The sequence below is a fragment of the Pseudomyrmex gracilis genome, unplaced genomic scaffold (assembly GCF_002006095.1).
Source record: "Pseudomyrmex gracilis isolate BER0280 unplaced genomic scaffold, ASM200609v1 scaffold_22, whole genome shotgun sequence".
In the NCBI taxonomy this organism is placed as follows: domain Eukaryota; kingdom Metazoa; phylum Arthropoda; class Insecta; order Hymenoptera; family Formicidae; genus Pseudomyrmex; species Pseudomyrmex gracilis.
Genome location: NW_018020606.1, coordinates 28344 through 46966, shown reverse-complemented (window position 1 = coordinate 46966; position 18623 = coordinate 28344). Strand labels below are relative to the sequence as shown.

General features: G+C 39.9%; 2 protein-coding genes across 5 annotated transcripts; one reads left to right on the top strand and one right to left on the bottom strand.

The window, feature by feature from the left end:
- Positions 1-336: 336 nt before the first annotated feature.
- On the bottom strand, positions 337-3199 carry LOC109851896 (syntaxin-12). 3 transcript variants are annotated; one of them, XM_020422462.1, is made up of 6 exons: positions 3019-3199; positions 2271-2474; positions 1887-2052; positions 1668-1798; positions 1095-1228; positions 337-981 (listed from the first exon to the last, which is right to left on the bottom strand). In XM_020422462.1, exons 2-6 carry the CDS (start codon positions 2471-2473, stop codon positions 806-808), a joined length of 810 nt encoding a protein of 269 aa, XP_020278051.1. In that variant the 5' UTR covers position 2474; positions 3019-3199; the 3' UTR covers positions 337-805. The 3 variants fall into 3 exon arrangements, 2 of the variants coding, with proteins under 2 accessions (XP_020278051.1, XP_020278050.1); XM_020422461.1 differs by lacking the exon at positions 3019-3199 and adding an exon at positions 2822-2973; XR_002249947.1 differs by lacking the exons at positions 337-981; positions 3019-3199 and adding an exon at positions 2822-2979 and having other exon boundaries at positions 1138-1228; positions 1321-1798.
- Positions 3200-3858: 659 nt separating this feature from the next.
- LOC109851873 (eukaryotic translation initiation factor 4 gamma 2) lies at positions 3859-17906 on the top strand. Of its 2 annotated transcripts, XR_002249941.1 has the most exons (8): positions 3859-3964; positions 12225-12739; positions 12842-13796; positions 13889-14029; positions 14121-15010; positions 15174-15479; positions 15725-15856; positions 15919-17906. XR_002249941.1 is itself a non-coding variant. In XM_020422401.1 (7 exons), the coding sequence occupies exons 2-7, from the start codon at positions 12512-12514 to the stop codon at positions 15797-15799; spliced, it is 2595 nt and encodes an 864-aa protein (XP_020277990.1). In that variant the 5' UTR covers positions 3859-3964; positions 12225-12511; the 3' UTR covers positions 15800-17906. The 2 variants fall into 2 exon arrangements, 1 of the variants encoding a protein (XP_020277990.1); XM_020422401.1 differs by having other exon boundaries at positions 15725-17906.
- The last annotated feature ends 717 nt before the right edge of the window (positions 17907-18623 follow it).

The following is an 18623-nucleotide window of genomic DNA, read 5'->3' as shown; positions in this document are numbered from 1 at the left end:
CATTTTGCTAGATTCGCAATAGTTACCGAGATTTTAATTAACAAAGATCTGCGAATAAGCGTGCATCGGGCTGTCTTACGCGCGTAGGACAGCCCGGCGCGCTTCGCACAATTACATTTTAATATGTATATGTTATAGTATATGCTGTTATATTAGCTCCTCCCATATGTCGCTATGGATAACACCGTTAGCGCGCGAAGCGCACTGGTCTGTCTTACGCGCGTAAGACAGCCTGATGCATACTTATTCGCGGATCTTTGTTAATTAAAATTTCAGTAACTATTGCGAATCTAGCAAAATGGTATAGGACTTTTCACCTCAGTTTTATTCCTTCTATCTGTCTACGAGAGATGTTAAACCAATTCTGGGACACCCTGTATATTCGGAGAAATGATATAATATATAATTTACGATGAAGTGATATAATTTACGATGTAGATTAAAAGTTGAATGTCCTTTATTCGCTCTAATTTTTTTCCTTAATAATCAATCAATCAGAGTGAAAATAAGCAATTTAAAAAAAATCTATAAAACTTTTATACCGTATAAGCAAAATTATTATAAATACTGCTTTATAAAATTTCAAAAAACTGGCTATACTCTCCGAACACAAGAGATATTAATTCATTTCACAAGGATATATAAAATAAGTCTGTATACTCTCCTTACATCTTCAATATACAAAACCATACTAAACACGATGAGAACTTTGAAGAAGTTAATTTTAAATCAATGTATAACGCACGAGATAAAGATTGAGACAACCCGTTTTACTCATCAGTTTTACCCACAAAGGCTAGGGACGCTAACTTAATTTAATGACTAGAATAACAGTTAATACAATGGCAACTATAATCGCGAGCAACAACAAAATGTAAACTTTCCGACGAAATTTACTTTGGTAATTACTTCCCTTCACTATCTCTTGGGCTCCCAGCTCAACGTTGTCATGAATATTCTCTATATGGTTGTCAATTGTATCTGTATAGAAAGTCATTAGGTTTGCAAATTGAGTATACACACATATAAATTTTTTTTAAAATACTTTAAAAAAATAATTATCACTAATATAGTAAAAAGAAAAAGATGCTCACCAATAGTATCACCTTGCTGATGCACCAATGCTGCGAGTTCGCGCATAATTTGATTCACATCCAAAATGTCGCCCTCGATTCGCTTTATCCTGTCCTCCCTTTCCAGAAGAAGCCCTTGCTGAAACTCTAGCGTTCTGTGAAAGTCACGATACGCAATATATATATCACACGCTTCTGATATAATTGATTTTATTTTGCATCAAGATGCATTATAGAACTGACTTACCACACGCACATAAGTGTATTTTATAGCTTCTCTATTAATAATACATGTTGTGTAATTAATTAATCTTTTCGACTGAAACTTTTTATTATATTATTCAGTCTAGTTCGATATGCTATAAAATCCACAATCTGTATTACCGTCTCTCATTCAGAAAATCTTACATTCCATTAGCTGAGATACAATCACGATAGCTTCTATGTTTACAGCATTGTCCGATATGCAAGTAACGGAAACCATCGGTATTGTCCCAACTAAGCAAATAGGTAAGATTCTCCGCGTTACTCATACAAATGTACAGATATTTTATAATTCGATGAAAAAATGCAGACAATATATTATTTTTAAACCTTTGAGTAGTTCTGTGTTCCTGTTCTTGGGCATGTAGCAAACGCTGGGTTTCTTCAGCATCCTCATCATCCATTGAATTGTCTATATTAGTCATAGCTAAAATATGTCTCTTCATTTTTTCCGCGATTGACTGAAAAAAAAAAAAATATCTCGCTAGTGGAAAAATGTCAAGCAACTTTATCTCGCAAAACTTTTACAATACGTATAGATGTGTGTACTTTTTGCATATCGGAGTATCTCTGCAACGCATCTTTAAAGTCAGTCGTTAGTTTCTCGATTTGTAACTTTTGCTGCTTGTCTCCACGCCTCATCAACACTGTCAGTCTTGCTATGTCCTTGCTTGTCTGAGTAACCACTTGATTGGTGCTTAATTGTGTTACATGTCTGAAAGATACAAAAAAATATTAGTATCAGTAAAAAAAACATTTATAGTTGTAATATTTTTCTAATCTTATGTTTATATCTTTGTATAATATCATGCTACAAAGCAATTATTTTTTTTATTAGTATCTTTTTTGTTAGAATGTTCTAGATCTGTTTGTTTTTTCTTGACTGTATATTATTGTTTTTTTTTTTTTTCTACTATTCTTACTAGCACTTACACTTTATCTCTTAAGCCTTGATTATCCTTACTGGTTCCGATATTTTTGTAAGCTCTGTCCAGGGTTTTCCAACTTGTATTAATGGTATATATGTTAGTGGTAATATTCTCACTGAGGCTATAAAGTTCAGTAGGACTAAATCCTATTTCAGGTACATCCACCCGCTGATCCGTAGATCCGTAGCTTTGAGGGCGCTGAGCCATTCTGAACAGATACAAATTTTGGCGTAGTATTATTACTGTTTAACTTTAAAATCTCACACACATATACGCGAAGTGACATAATACGGTTACATTATTTCTGTCGAGCAAGAAAAAAATTTATAAAACTCAAATATTCTTTTTAGTAAAATTTTTTATCTACATATTTTTGTGATAATTATTAACGGTCTACAATCAATAATCGTTGCTATTTGTTTCTATCGCGAGAAATGCGCGATAATTGCGTGAAAAGAGTTCGAAACGAGTCCGAGGACAAAAGAAGAAATGGACATTATCGTTGCTAAGTCATCGTTGGATTTTTCACTGAACGAAGAATATGCGAGCGCTTACGCGGGCAATTTCGGCTTTGTTATCATGGTGCGAAATTCAGGAGATACTTATCGCACGATGACACACGCGAGAAATTTGCGGTAATTCGGACTAATTACGAAGGACGAACGTTCGTTCGCGAGGGTTAAATTAGCGAGCGCGAGAACAAAGACGGGACGCGTGCGAGACGAGAGATCGGATGATCGGCGTTTACCAACCTGAGTGCGTTTTTTTATTTTTTTTTTTTTATCACAGGTATCCTTATATATATAGAAATATAAATCGCCCCGTAAGAATCACATTTAAACAAACGCACAAAAAATATCCTTTCGGAGCAGCAAATTTCCTCTCGGAAACTGACAGTTAGCCCCGACCAATCTAACGCAACGGCCGTGTGACAACAGACCCTTTGTACTCCCGTCCGTGTCCCCGACGACAGAGAGAAATCTGATTTACCGACGTGCCGCAGTTTTTTTTTTTTTTGTCGTGTTTCAATTACCAACACGCCCAACGTAACCCTCGTCTGCATTTCGATCAAATTTGCGCGAAAAGACGCGGAATGTCTCGGCAAAACGAATTTTCGGCTCTCTGTTCATCAGACCGTCGCTTTTCTACATTTGATTTCTCTCCATTGGGCGGATTGGATTTGATTCGATTTCTGCCTATGGAAATTAACACGCGCACCACCGGCGTCAAGTTGAGGTGCGCGAGCAATTTCCTGTCGCAAATTCATTATTCAATTGGAAAAACAATAAAATCTTCGACAAAAATTACTTTTCGAAAATTCCACGAGCAATTCGCTTGTGCAAACGCGAAGCATTTTTGGTTGAACAGATTCGAACAATAATCGAAATGGGGAAATGCCATTTTCGCTAACTCATGTGGAAATGTCTAATGTACCGTCCGATGTATCATCACCGTCGAGATCAAAAGAAAATCTAACTCGGACTCAATTTCGTCGGGTTCTCGTCGCGTTTTGCTCGCGTAATTTCGTGAAAAAAATATTTCGGTATTTTTCAAATAACGATTGGCGCAACGATCGCTCGCCGTGCGCCATGTGTTCAGTCGGACGGTGGATGCTGACTTGATCGGACGTGTTCTCACGGAAGTTCCCGAGCGCGACCGACAGATTGCGAAAGCCTTCAGAAACAACAACCGTCGGCCGTAAGTAAACGCTATTGTGATCTCTCTTGGCTTTGCACGTCGATTTATCGTGTGTGGAGTGGCGTGGGTGCGACAAAAACGCGTGCGGGACGATCGCGCGTGGGTGCGTTTTTCCGCGGCGAAGATCGCGATCGGCCGCGCGACACGCGGCACGCGGATCGGCGAAGAATTTTCTGGACGGTCTTCGGCGGCGGCGGCGGCGGCAGCGGCGGCGGCCCCGAGACCCCGAGCGGGTACGTAGGTCGTGCGTCATGTCGGATGTGAAAAGAATTTAATCTGTCGCCGGGCCTCCGCCCGTTTTCTCATCGAGATCTCGACTCGATTTTTTCACCGCGCGATCGGTGAGAAAGCCGTTCGAGCGTTCCGTGAATTTCGCCGTTTCTCATACCCACGCAACTCCCACATTTGACACTTTGCCTGGCTTAAGTAACGCGACTCGCTTGGGTGGTTCGGCTGTCGAGAAGGCTCTCCGAGGAGCTTCCGCTTGGATATTAAGCACGTTGCGGTTGGAACGTGGTTTTTTTTTTTTTTCCTACCACGAGGATGGGAAATTTATTAAATCCAGGGCGTATTCCTTTGTATGAATTCACGCGAACGCTTTTGTCGTGGGTTTTTTTCACAGCGTGAGTTGAGAGCATGAGAGAGATAGAGAAAGAGGGGGGAGGTCTCTCTTTCTCTCTCTCGTGCTTCGACGAATTCCGGAATTAGTACGTGCCTTCGACGCACCACGCTTCTTCTCGAAGACATTTGCTTGCTCCCGACCCGCGAGTATGTGTTATATACCTCCGAGCGCTTTCCTCGTGCACAAAACGCACGTTCCCGTTAGATATATTTCACTTCAACGTGGAACAAAGTTTTTTTCCACGCGTTTTTCTGAAAATTTGTTTATTATCTCCGGTTTCCCGGGAAAAATCTACATCGGGGGAACACGTTATTTCTCGACAGCCCNCCCCCCCCCCCGTCTTTCCCTTTGGCGGAGATGCATTTTATATTTTAGCATTTTTGTCCCCAGAGTACTGACCGCAATCGTGAACCAGTAACGACGCGGAGTAACTTTCTGTAAAGCTCTTTCGTTTGTTCGCGATACGAATATTTGAACAGATAGAAAAAGAAAAGAAATACTTTGACTTGTTTTTTTTTTTTTTTTTTTTTTTTTTTTTATCTAATACACATATGACAATACATATACACATACCAGACGTCTATACGACTACATGTCAATATTGGAACTTTATTCGTAAATCTTGAGATTTTCTAAAGGGAGCAGAGAAATAACCAGATACACGCGGAGCAACTCCAAATTTTCGGAGCACATGCCGCGCAACGAAGGTTTATTACAAGCGCATTTTGTTTGCCGTCAGTATTCTCGGGGATTAAATCGCTTTAAGCTCAGAACTAGTTTTTTTTTTTTTATTAAAAAAAAAATTTTTTTAAATATGTATCGTGCGATACTCGTATATCTCTCGATGGAATCCTTTAATCCGGAATGGTGTTTCTCCTAGCTACATTCAAATTGAAAACCGAGGCTAGATTTTATCTCTGTGCAAAAACGCGACAAGAAAGTAAATAGATCAATAAAATCCGGATTATCCATTTGTGCGCGTTCTAGCTGGGTATTTTCAAATGTAACAACGGACGAGAGGATCGCACGATACACGGAAGAAGAGCATCGGGGAGATTTTATTTGCTCCAGAGATTTATAAATTAATTCGATCGATGTTTCTCTCTCTTTCTGTTTTTTTTTTTGTTTTTTTTTTCTGCCGACCGCGATCTCGAAAAGCGAAAGAGAGGATTTTTCGTGAGCCTCGTGTAATATGGCGAGGAGGTCGGCGAGGAGCGCGCTCGTCGACAACGGGGGAGACGCGAGCGCGCGGGGAATTCTCGCCATTACGCGTGAGGGCCACACGCGTGCTTCCTGCGTGACTACGAGAAGAGAGAGACAGAGAGACTGTATGTGTGTGTGTGCGTGTGCGTGTGTGTTCGCGTCGTTGCTCTTTCCGGAAGTGCCGCTTTTGTTCTCGGAAATGCAACGGGGCACTCCCACACACGTTGTGAGCAACAACGCGGGAGCACGCGTGCAACTTGGTCGGATCGATTGGGCTTGCCGCGGAGCACATGCACACCACGACCGACCGACTTTGTGTAAGCACAAACTCGAAGGCGACAGACGTGTGCCGCCGCCGTCGCGCTGTCACGCTTCTGACGTTTCAGCGAAGCTTCGACCGAATAGGGTTCTCTTTTTTTCTCTTTCTCTCTCTCTCGTTCGCCGATAGATTCTCGACTATAAGAGTCGTCCGCATGCTCTTTTTAGATATTTCAGTATGTGACGTATATATGTGAGAATCTCTCGTGTATACATAATGAGACGCGTTAGAAATATACTTCGTTGTACCACTCCTTGGCATGTGCGTTTGTTGTTGTTGCCGTTGTGTCGTTGCTGCAGAGAGTTCGCGTAATTTATTAATCGATCGGAGTTTTATTTTTATTATAGCGGCGCGGGCTATTTTGTTTGCGCGAGTCTAATCTTAGAATTTAATATTATAGTGTCTCTCTTAGCACAGACAGGGGTTCAAAAAGTTCATAAAAAAAAAAAAAAAGCGTATAACAGGAATTTCGAATGTGAATCGAAAGGTAAACTTTTTAAGGTTCGTCGCGAATTTGTGTTTCGCGAGGGAAGATTGACGCGTTGCGAGAAAAAATTCTGATTCGCGATGAAAATTACTACGCGCGTTCGACCGGCGGGGGGGTATTCGAGGAATGTTGGGGGCGCGAAACACCTGGTTGAAAAACCCGTTCCGTTTCATTAACGTGGGCCTCGTGTGCGCGATTGTGAACCGTCGCTTGCGAGAAGTGCATCGCTTATATACTATATGTACTCTTCTCTCTCTCTCTACCGTGCCTTTAAACGGTCATGCAGCGCCCAACACAACATGTGCGACTGTGTGTATAGCTCGCGATCGGGTCTCTTTGTTTGCAGCGGACTTCAAAACGCTTATCGCGCACTATGAATAGACGTGCTGATTTTCTTTCAGCCGTTCGTCCCACTGAGCGCAGTTCAGTTCTACATTTGCGTTACGCCGCGCATCAATGAACAAACGACGTTTCGCAATCTCGAATTCTTTTCCCGACGTCTCTTTTCCCGTCATCTGGACATCTCTCTCTCTCTCTCTCTCTCTCTTTCTCTCGACATCTTTGTGTCAGTATTTACACGATTTATAACGTCACGTGCACGTTCTGCAATTATTGTCCATATTCCGCAAATATTGTCTCATTATTGATTTTCGTATCCCCTTACTTCATCCTCCAAAAGCCTTGGAAAATGTAGAAAATGTTTTGGTTTTTGTCAATTCTCCACACATAGCTGAATTTCTCTTTCTTCTTTTCTTTATCTTCTCAGGCATTGTACTAAAAATGCTGTAAATCACCCGAAAACCGTAAAAACCTTGACATCTCTCCGACTTCTTCTTCTGTCTGGCTGTGTTTTTACAGCATTGCCAACGTATATTTCGGATGACTCAACTCTCTCGAGTATTCTTGATGTTCACACACAGTGAAAGATAAAGATTCTTATCGAACGTTATCGTGATTTTTTATGTTCGTCTACTCGACCAGCCACTTATATAAATTTTACGTGACTCATTGTGCGTTTCGTCATTCATCTTATAAATTTTTCGCAAAACGGCGAAACAATTCTGCTGCACGTCTTCTCACTTTATCTAGACGATTGCTTCCTAAAGTCATTAAGAAGCATATTGCGCTCGTCATTTTCTTTTTTTTTTTTGTTGTCTCTACTCCCGAGAGAGTTGCGCCGTCGACAAATTTGTTATTTATCTACTCGTTAAGTTTCGTAGACGAGTTACTTTAGCAATTCACTCTGTTGTCGGTAAGTTGGAGTGGAAGAATAAATTATTAAAATAATTAGCTAGCTTGTGCTTTTTATTCAAGAGCTTCCAACCGAGTCAACGAGCCGCAAACTCCGTAACTCTCTTATCTCTCTTCGCCTTTATTATCTTTTCTTGAAATATATATATAAAAAAAAAAAAAAAACTAAGCTCTTATCGTGCGATACATCTCTCGTCTAATGCAAATCTTGAAGTCGCGCGATACCAAAAATGCGTAGATTAATAATTACTTTTCGTCATCTTGTGAATTTATTTATTTTGTACATTTAAAGTTTTCAAATCAATCTTTGTCGCGTGATCGCAGTTGCGATTGCAACAAAAGGATTTGCACGACTCTCATTTACTCGTGTTTACATTTACAACGTGTTTGATATAATTTTACCGCAAGCGAAAGAAGTTCGCTTTCTTTCACTTTCTTCCGGCGTCTTCTTGGTTTACAAACGTTTATGTGCAATATTGTTTCTTTTCTTTATATTTCGCATACACATGCGAGAGGAAAAAAAGTGTGACAAATTTTGACATCGGGCTTGCTTCTTTGTTGAGACCTTCTATGGATTCGGTCTTAGAAGATTGGCAGCCCTGAACCATTCTTGAACATGAAGAGAGCAGCCGTCACGGCGCATCAGTGACGTGTCACGAGGAAACAGAAAGTTATGGTGTGCTCGCAGCGCGGCGGACGGGAGCGAAAGAGAAAGAGAGAGAGAGACAGACAGACAGACAGACAGAAAGAGAGAGAGAGAGAAAAAGAGAGAGAGAGAGAGAGAGGGCGGAGCTCGCGGGGAGAGATGTGAGGGAAGTTCGCTCGCTTGTGTTCACTTTGCGTCACTTCGTCGCTATCTCTTTTGTGCGCCGTCGTCATCCACCTTGTGCTCGACGATTTCTCTCAAGGATTTTGTCGGCGTCATATCGACGACCGATAGCGCATAAAGCAACGCGCAGAGAAAAAAAAAAACCGGTCGTGAAAGATCTAGCGCACGCACACATAGGTCGTAAACGCGTTGTTTCTCGACAAACCCATAAAAAAAAACCACAAGCAACGTTGTAAGTCATCTCTTTTCACGTGGAGCAATTTTATCAATTATTCACAAACGCGCGCAATCTGCGGATTGATTAAACTCCGCGTGTGTTTGTGTGTGTGTGTGTGTGCATTGCGCTTGGTTAATTTTTACTTATCGTTCGAACTTGATTTTTAAGTTAAATTTATGCCGAACTTAACGTCAATTGTTGTTTATTTATTTATTATTATTCGAAAAGAATTTCTATTTCTCCGCGAACATTAACGTAGAAAAATTTAGTTTATTTCGTACATTTTATTTTTATTTTTCTGATGTGTAAATGATTTTCGTTATATTTATATTTCGTATACACACATTTGCCAGCGGAGCTGAATTGGCGTTCGATTTTAATTTAGTATAATATATTATTGCTACTTTATTGCGTGCGAGGGATCTTGATGCGAATTTAGATTAGCGAGAGAAGGAGAGAAGAGCGTGTCGCAATTCACAGCGCAAGCTGAGATTTCCCGGAAACGGGAAATCTTGCATTTGCGAAATTACCGAGCGATTGTTCGTGGCGCAAAAATATCACATGACGTGAATGACGTTTCAATGTAAATCGCAATGTAAACGTTTTTTTCCCGCTCCGTTTTGCCTCTTCCAAAGTTTCATCCTCACTTTTTTTTTTCATCTAAAGATAGTACATAAACCGACGCGAAACTGACTTCGATTGCGGTCAAACTGATTAAAAAAACAAGCGGTCGATGCGAATCTCGAACGCCACCTCAAGGATGTTACACGCGCGAAATCTTTTTTCGGATCTCGCAGAGAGATAGCTAAATAACGGGAATCCAACGCGCCCGCAAGATGGCTGTAGATATAAGCTCGAAAATAGTATTTGCCAAGAAAACGAGAAGAAGCCTTCTTGATGTGATGTGTGATGCGCGCGAGAGACAAAGGCCATCTTTGATGTAAGCGCGCGCGCACACACACACACACACACACACACGCTTCTCTTTCTCTCACCGCACGCGGACACGATCGACTCTTTTATTATTTAATTATCTCTCGCGAAATTCCGACACGTGTTGTGCGCGTTCGTGCATAATCGTGACCTCGCGAATCGCAAAGCGTGATATTTTCATTGATTTTTGCTGCGTAAAAAAGTTTTCTTTTCTTCTCGCGAAGAAACCGCCAGCCACGCGGTTTCTTTTAACGCCGTCGTGATTTTAATGCGCACGGCGCTTTGAACGACGACGACGCCGAGACACATGTGACGCGACGTGTGTGTATCTTCAAATGCAAATTTTTTTTTTGCAAAATGTTTATTTCAATAGACGCCAAATAGAAAGAGTCACGTATCGATTTTGAAGCGCGATCCTATAGATTGCGAATGGTGTACGTCTTTTATATATATATATGAATAAAATCCTCGTATATATCGGATACACAGAAACATCTTCCGCGTATCACGCGACGAGTACGTGATATCGCGAATACGTGTCTTGGGTTTGCATACACGGACTTGTCGTTTTGAACTTTGTGAAGTTCGGTAACTCTATTCTCGCAGCTACATAAAGCAACGCTTCCTTCTCTCTCTCTCTTTCTCTCTCGCGTCGTATCTTTATTTAAATTAAATACGATATTCTTTCGAATCCACGTGTTTCAGAGAGACTTCGTTGCTTCGATAGACAAATCTTGGATTAATTCCTTTTTTTTTTCTCTCTCTCTCTTTTTCTCTTCTTTCTTTTTCTCGTTCGCTCGCTCGCTCGTTCGTTTGCAATATCACGAGCTTCGAGCTGGTTCGTTCATGGATACGTCCGTGAGAGACCGGATATTTTCATTGCGCATTTAGCGGCTATATACGTTCGTCAAGATGAAACCAAATGTTTAGAGACTGCTATTTCAGTAAAACCTAGCGTTACGTTCTCATTATATATTTAACGCTAAACGCAGTCGTGGTTTTTTTTTCTATCCGCAACGTAAAATGCCGCGAGCCAAGTTAAGCTTACGTCAAATTGCACGTGACGATCCTCACGACGTAATAAAAAACGTCAATCAACCAAAATTGTTGCAAGAAAAACTTGAAAAAGTTCAGTTTAGATATAAAATATCTTTTTAAAACCAAGTGATTGTGTTTTTAATTTCTTACGCGGTGTTTGTTCTTTCTAACAGTAGTTTTTTGTAGGTCTTATTATCATAGGCTTGCTGTTTCTATGACGATTGAAACTCTTTGTTATTTTTCTTTCTCGATTTTGCGAGGACGATTCCGCGAGTCGTCTATTTCAGAAAGTTTTGTTCCTTCAAAAGTAACTCGAGACGGTCGAGACACCCTGTAGAGAGACGGCCGGACGGGCACGACCTCCGTTGAGCGAACCGACGAAGTCGTCCGACCTCGGCCGAACGACGACGAGGTTCGCGAGATGATCGGTTGAGGTGGAATGGGGAGAGGGGTTGGAAGAGGGTTCATTGACCGTCTGACCATGAGCCGCGCCCCACATACACTCCTCTGCCACATTCCCCTCTCGTCCATGGGTTTCGGTCGTTTTGTTCTCAGGCAGCGAGCAAGATCAAAGCCGTCTTCCTCTCGCGGGGAAGAAGGTCCTTGCCTCGTCCGCGGAAGGTCTTCTGCGACTACGGGGTGTCGCGAAAAACCACCGGATACTGTCGCTTCGACTTCGCAAATAACATGTTCGTTCGCAGCTGGTCTTTCGCGGAGTCTTTCCACAGCGGAAACAAAAAAAAAAAAAAAAAGTCAGAGAGAGAGGCCATCACTTTCTGTAATCTGACTTGCGGTTTCGATTCGGGGTAAAAAAAACGCGGAGTTTCAAAACTTCGGCAGTTGATCGCATCGCGCGCGAAATGTTGTGATCGCGCGTCGATTGATTCATGAAACTAGACCCGTTCGCAGCATGATTCTATCCTTGAACCACTTGCGACTCGAGTACGTTAACCGTGCAGGATTCGCGTGCGCCATTTATTGAACGTGCTTCTCTCTAAAATTGCGCTCGCATGTGCAATTACCATTTGTAAACGATATATGTGGGTCACGGTGGCGATGAAAGGAATGTCCTCGAAATATTATTGAACGAGTTCAACGATACGCCACCGTGATCGGCCAAAGCGATAGGTCGGAATTGCTTATCTTTCTTGTTAAAAAGAAAAATGCAGATCAGGATTGTTGCATGTTTTTTTTTTTTTTTAGTTTTACGTTAGACTTGTGCGTTGCGCGCTTTAAGCAGGCTGATTCGTAGACGCTTTATTTCTTTCAACGCGTGCAAAGCCTAAAAAATATCCTAAAAATCGTGAGAATTATTTATGAGAATTATTTAATTTATTAAGATTTAGTGTTATTCTTTTCAGCTTCCTCAAGGAAGATCTGTGTGCTGTGATTTATCACTAAGGGGGCCAAAACACGCGCAACAACGGACAACCCCACAGGACCGGGGGGTGCTTCTCGTGTCTCGGGAGGAAGGTCAGGATCCACAAAGTTATCTCAGCAGAGTAACGAAAAAAAAAACAAAAACAAACAAACAAAAACAAAAAACAAAGACAATACAAAACGCGTGAACGCGTTATATGTGTTTAGAACCTACACAAATCAAATTTTTGTGTTGAGTTGTTTGTGACACTGACATTATAAAAATTCGATGCCTTCCAGGGACGATATTCGCTCCCTATCCACTGAGCAACGCTGGATCCCTCCTTCAACTGTTAGACGCGATGCACTCACCCCAGAAAGTCGAAATGATCTCATCTTCAGAAAGGTGCGGGGTATACTTAACAAGCTCACACCGGAAAAATTCGCAAAGCTGAGCAACGACCTGCTCAACGTTGAGCTTAATTCCCATGTGATTCTCAAGGGTGTTATTTTCTTGGTATGTATTTTTATTAGAGATCGCAAAATGTGAGAGCGTATTGTTTTCTTTGTAAAATTACTGATGGTGTAATAATTGGATAAAAAAATGTTGATTTATTAGATCTTCGAAAAAGCACTTGATGAACCCAAGTACAGTTCTATGTACGCACGGCTGTGCAAACAGCTGTCAGACGAAGCCGCAAACTTTGAACCCCGTAAAACGATCGATGAAAGTCAAAAAGGCCAGAGCACATTCAGAGTTCTTTTACTTAACAAGTGCAAAGACGAGTTCGAAAATCGTTCAAAAGCAAGCGAGGCATTCGAGAATCAGGATGAGCTTGGTCCAGAGGAAGAAGAGCGCCGGCAGGTGGCCAAGCGCAAGATGCTTGGTAACATCAAATTTATTGGGGAACTCGGTAAGCTGGGCATCGTGTCGGAGCCGATTTTACATCGTTGCATCCAGCAGTTGTTGGAGAAGAAAAGGCGAGGGGGATCCCGGGGGGACGCGGCAGAGGATATCGAGTGTCTCTGCCAGATTATGCGTACCTGCGGCCGTATCCTTGACTCGGATAAGGGCCGCGGACTCATGGATCAGTACTTCAAACGTATGAACTCTCTGGCAGAGAGCAGTGATCTTCCTCTACGCATCAAATTCATGCTGCGTGATGTAATTGAATTACGCCGTGATGATTGGAAACCGCGCAAGGCCACCAGTACCGAAGGCCCGATGCCGATAAATCAGATTCGCAATGACAATGAGGAGCCATCGCGAGGAAACGGTTTCCACAGAGGACGCGAAGATCGCCTCGGTGCTGAGTTTTTACGAAAGATGGGACGAGGCGGATTAGACGTGGACATGATGGGAAGTATTCCATTGACTTCCCCCTCGTTTGGTATGCCACCACCACCATTCAGTCCGAATGGATTCGCAGGAACTCCTGGAGTTGGCTATGGCCGCCATAACCAACGCAATCAGACAGGAGCGAGCTATTATCAAACCCAGAATCGTCATCAGAACAATTACGAAGGCAAACGCAACCAACCGCAACACAATTTACCGCAGAACTTCAACAACAGTGAGTATCGCAATCTTTTTCGTTATTAACTCTTTATAAAGTAACAATGTTAATGACTATAACTGGATGTTTGTTACTTTTATCTATTACAGATAGCAATAAAGAACAACTTCGATTTAATAAGAACAAAATGCTGATTGGAGGACATCCAGAAGAAGTGTCTCTGAGACCTTCAGCCAATTCCATGATGTTCAAACAAACTAACATCAACATGAACTTACCTCTGAACAATGGTAAATATTTTTATCTGATTGCGCGATATCTTGTGATAGTATTAAACTGATTGGTGTATCTAATAATAACTATTAATTGAAAATATAATAGACTTGTTCCCAGGGAGAGGCTCCGACTTGCCCCTCTTGCGTACTACTGCTCTAAAACCCAGCTCGCCACTATTGCACAAAGAAACACCGCCTGCTATTGTGATCAAGCAAGGTCCCGTAGACAAACGGGAAAAAGCTCGGGATAGAAAGGACAAGGGACCCACACGGGAGGAAGTGGTGAAAAAAGTGAACGCTCTAATGGACGATCTTGCGTCCCACACAAACGTACAGGACGCTCTGGCAGCCTTTAAAGACCTCAAAATACCCGAGCGTTTCTTACGTCATGCAATTTGCACGTTGTACTCAAATACGCTAGACCGTGGTGACTCCGAACGCGAACTTGCCGCAAAGCTCGTGGCCGAACTGAAGAAGGAAAATCTACTCACTCTACAGCAAGTGAACGAGGGATGGAAAGAACTAGTGGCCAGTATATCTGAAAAGGAGAGTACCGTGCCTTTGGTAGCGTCTCACGTTGCGTTCCTTACAGCCAAGGCCATAGTGGACAATCTAATCCAGTTGACCGATCTCGCCTCGGAAACAGAAAACGGTCGTCATCATCCGTTGTTCCTGCTGACTCTACAGCAACTTCACAAGACACAGGGCAAGGCAAGATTGACTCAAATCTTCAACGACAGCAAAGTGGATCTCATCAGTCAGCTGCCAGAAGCCGAAAAAACAAAAGAACGTTTAGGCGAGATCTTGGAAGACCGCGAACTGACTTTCCTTTATCCTCTTCTCAGAATCCAAGGAGACATGTGGCGTCAATTAGAAGCCGATCCAGCGCCCAATGCTCTTTACAAGTGGATCAAAGAGAAGCTGGATCCCCAACATCATTCTGATCCCTCATTTATCAATGCTATGATGAATGTGCTTTTCAAGTACATCACTGGGGTTAGTAAAGCTTATAAACATTTTTTCTTATATTTTACTTTACTATCGTGTATTATACACGGTAAGAAAAACCAATCAACTTAACTCTTATAATTACTTTTACAAATATAGATGATTTTTAAAATGTGTAATAAATCAATGAATTTTTATTTGGATGTGACAGGAGACAACACTGGCGCCCGGCGTTGATCCAACCGTAAATCCAGACAAACAACTGCAAGAAAAGGAAAGTGCGTTACTGCAGAAATATGCACGCTTTATTCGCACATTCCTGACTACCATTGACTCACAAGTTACGGCTCTTCATGCGCTTCAAGTGTTCTGTTTCTCGCACAATTTTCCGAAAGGGCTGCTGCTGCGATGGTTCATAGCACTCTACAACCTTGAAGTCATCGAAGAGGAAGCCTACCACAAATGGAGAGACACCGTTACCGATGCTTATCCGGGCAAGGGCAAGGCATTATTCCAGGTAAACATGTAATTTCTAATAATAATAATAATAATAATAATCTTCGTAAACAACAATGAATGGATAATAATTTTTTCTGCTCAATGCTTTGGAATTTTATAGATCGAAAATTAAAATAAATAATTGTTTGCTTATTATAATAAAGTTTAAAATAAGGAAATAAGTTAATGAATTTTTAAGTGAAGTAATTTTTTCAAATAAAATGCCTCGAAGATTAATGCAAATGTGTATCGTATGTGTGACAGGTGAACTCATGGTTAACATGGCTTGCCGAGGCATCGGAAGAAGAAGAAGAAGACGACGAAGATGAAAAGAATTAAACGCAGAAGCCTCGGGAGCATTATTCAGACTATGATTTGTGGAAATAGGGTTTTATTGTCTGTATCGCTGAATCGCAGGAGATTTCAGTTTTACTAATTGAGTTATCTCCATCCTCCAGAGTTTTCGAACATCTTGTCAAGTCTGTCTCAAGCCTTCTCGTGTGATTGAGGAAAAGGACTTTACAATCGGAGCAAAAAAACGGAATAAGAGTTTGTAGCTAATGAAGAGAGGAGAAGTGATTACATGACAGACGTGTTTAAAACAAGAAGTTTTAGAAGTTTTTTAGATAATTATAAATATATCGGTATAATTTATATAAAAATAAAATAATATTGGGTCAGCAGATATCAAGATACTCCGCCATGATGTGATCATCGGTGAAAAAAAAAAAGAAAAAAAAGAAAAAAAAACAGATAAAAAAGGAAAAATTAATCTGGTCGTATTGGTATTGTCTAAGTTTTGTCGAGTATATTGTGCATGTATCACGTTTTGTAAGTCTTTTTTTCATCCGCGATAATAAGTGGTGTCATTTGTTATCTCTGTGTACCAAGCAGTACATTTATTATGAAGAATTATTATTAATATATATTATTATTATTATTATTATTAATTATACACAATTAATTATCAGTAATCGAAATATATCTATATCTTTCTAAATGAAAAAAAGAAAAAAACTATCGAAATTAATGGCACACGATAAGTTGAGCTAGTAGTGTACGTAAAAAAAAAAAAAGACAAATCATGAAGCACTTGGTTTTGAAAAACAAAAGTGAAAATTCTTAGATCGCGATTTATACATACTATACTGTGTTTTTCGAAAGTTATAATCGTTCAACTTAAAAGAACAGCAACAAGGAAAGAAAACAATTTGTGTTTTGACTGTGTATTCACACACACTTGCTACGCCATTTAATTCTATTAAGTACTAATTAATTACAGTTACAATATAACAACCAGCAGCCAACATCACATCCATTTAACATAATATATTTAGCAAACACTAGTGAGACACGACTAAAAAGTTCATATTTAAAAATTAATAAAATACGCCTTGGTGTAATTTATTACAGATGGCCCCCTGGTTGTTGTTGCGTTGATGACCAAACTTACTACCACCTCTCTTTCACTCCACCTTGCATTTTTCCCGCTTCTTTTATATATATATATATATATATGTATATGTGTGTATACATATATATACACATATATATATACATGCTATGTTTGTCATGCTGATATTTTGTTCTATATCGAGCGCGCGAAAGGATCAGTACGCGCGGACAATTTGTACCGCGCGTGCTGATCAAGAGAACGGATGTATTTTATTCCGCGTGTCATCCCCAAGTGATCATGATAGTTGAAAACCTTCAGACCGGCTCGAGACGCCAATAATTAATAAATCTGAAGCTCCATGCAATAATTGCGCCGGCTATGAAATGGCGCATATTTTTTTTTTTTTCTCTTTCGTTTGAAACCGATAGAGACACTTCCAATACATTCTCCAATATGTATATTAGCCTATTTTGTTTATTCTTTTGTGTCTTTTTGTAGTAAACTGACTAGTATTCTTGTTGAATATTTCTGAATGTAATTGTAAATGTAAAAAAATAAAAAAAAAAAAAAACAATATGAAATATGTCGCGGTGTCGAGAGAATTTGGATGCAACTTTGGTTGTCCGTGTAATTGTCATAGAATATTGTACATATATATATACACGATACTATATATATATATATATAATCTATATCTATATATTCCTGTTGTTTCACAGTTTCTACGTAATATTTTACCGCCGGACTGAAGTGTTCTTTTCTTTTTTTTTTCAAACACTTTTGTTTTCTTGTTTAACGATGAAAAAAAAAAAAAAAAATACGTACAGGTGGTAATAACGCAATCAGAGTGCGTCGTCAGAGTTAAGATCCGTAGCATATCTTGTTTACTCACCGTCAAGCGTTACACATCCTCATCAGATAAATAATGTCATCCGGTACACATTATTCACGAACCAGTTTGATAGAGCACTTAAGACAATAATACGTTTATACGTTGAATGCTAGCGAGAATTGGTTTTTTTTTTTTTTTGCAAAAGCGCTATATAATAAGTAGATCACAATGCGTTTGAATACACACACATACTTTGTTTGAGAGGATTGGTAACAGAATGATATGTACCAGGCGTATATACATATAACATATATTCGTTACGTTCTTCTTTTTGTAGAAACTTAAAAAAAAAAAAGAACACCAAATATGTCTATATTATTCTCTACTTGGCGAAGAGGTTTTTACAACTGATCCGGTTTCGGTTTTGATACGTCTCTCTCTCTCTCTTTCAAGAGAGAGAACAAAACAAAAGATAAGAAAACACTCATGTAACATGTTAAATAGACGTATAATGTATTTGTTGTTCTGTCGTATTTGTGTTTGTAAAGCGCAAAATAATCATTCGCTTATTATTTACTCATTATATGGCGAAACGTCTCGCTTCCGTTCACGATGTCGCGAAAAAGTAACAAATGTCTACTTCACAATATTTTGTTAATTTATTTTTCTCACATATATTATAATATATATATATATATATATATATATGTATGTATGTATGTATATGTATATTATGATACATACACTTTCCTTAAATTGAATATATACGCATACCTAATTGATCCATGATGTATAATGTCTCTCTCTTCAGTATTATTTCATCATATAAATGAAATAAGTTTATGTAGAATCTTAGTTTCTCTTAGATGCTAAAAAAAAAAAAAAAAAAAAAAAAAAAAAAAACTTAATGAAAATTTATCTTTTATCTCTGTCAA

Excerpts from the sequence above, each read along its gene's own strand:
- LOC109851896 (XM_020422461.1), bottom strand. The coding sequence starts at position 2,847 with ATGATAACAAAGCCGAAATTGCCCGC. Across the intron at positions 2,053-2,270 it reads CAAGGCTTAAGAGATAAAGT|ACATGTAACACAATTAAGCA; the intron begins GTAAGTGCTAGT and ends TGTATCTTTCAG. Across the intron at positions 1,229-1,667 it reads GAACACAGAACTACTCAAAG|AACGCTAGAGTTTCAGCAAG; the intron begins GTTTAAAAATAA and ends TGACTTTCACAG.
- LOC109851873 (XM_020422401.1), top strand. The coding sequence starts at position 12,512 with ATGCCTTCCAGGGACGATATTCGCTCCCTATCCACTGAGCAACGCTGG. Across the intron at positions 14,030-14,120 it reads GAACTTACCTCTGAACAATG|ACTTGTTCCCAGGGAGAGGC; the intron begins GTAAATATTTTT and ends AAAATATAATAG. Across the intron at positions 15,011-15,173 it reads TTTTCAAGTACATCACTGGG|GAGACAACACTGGCGCCCGG; the intron begins GTTAGTAAAGCT and ends TGGATGTGACAG.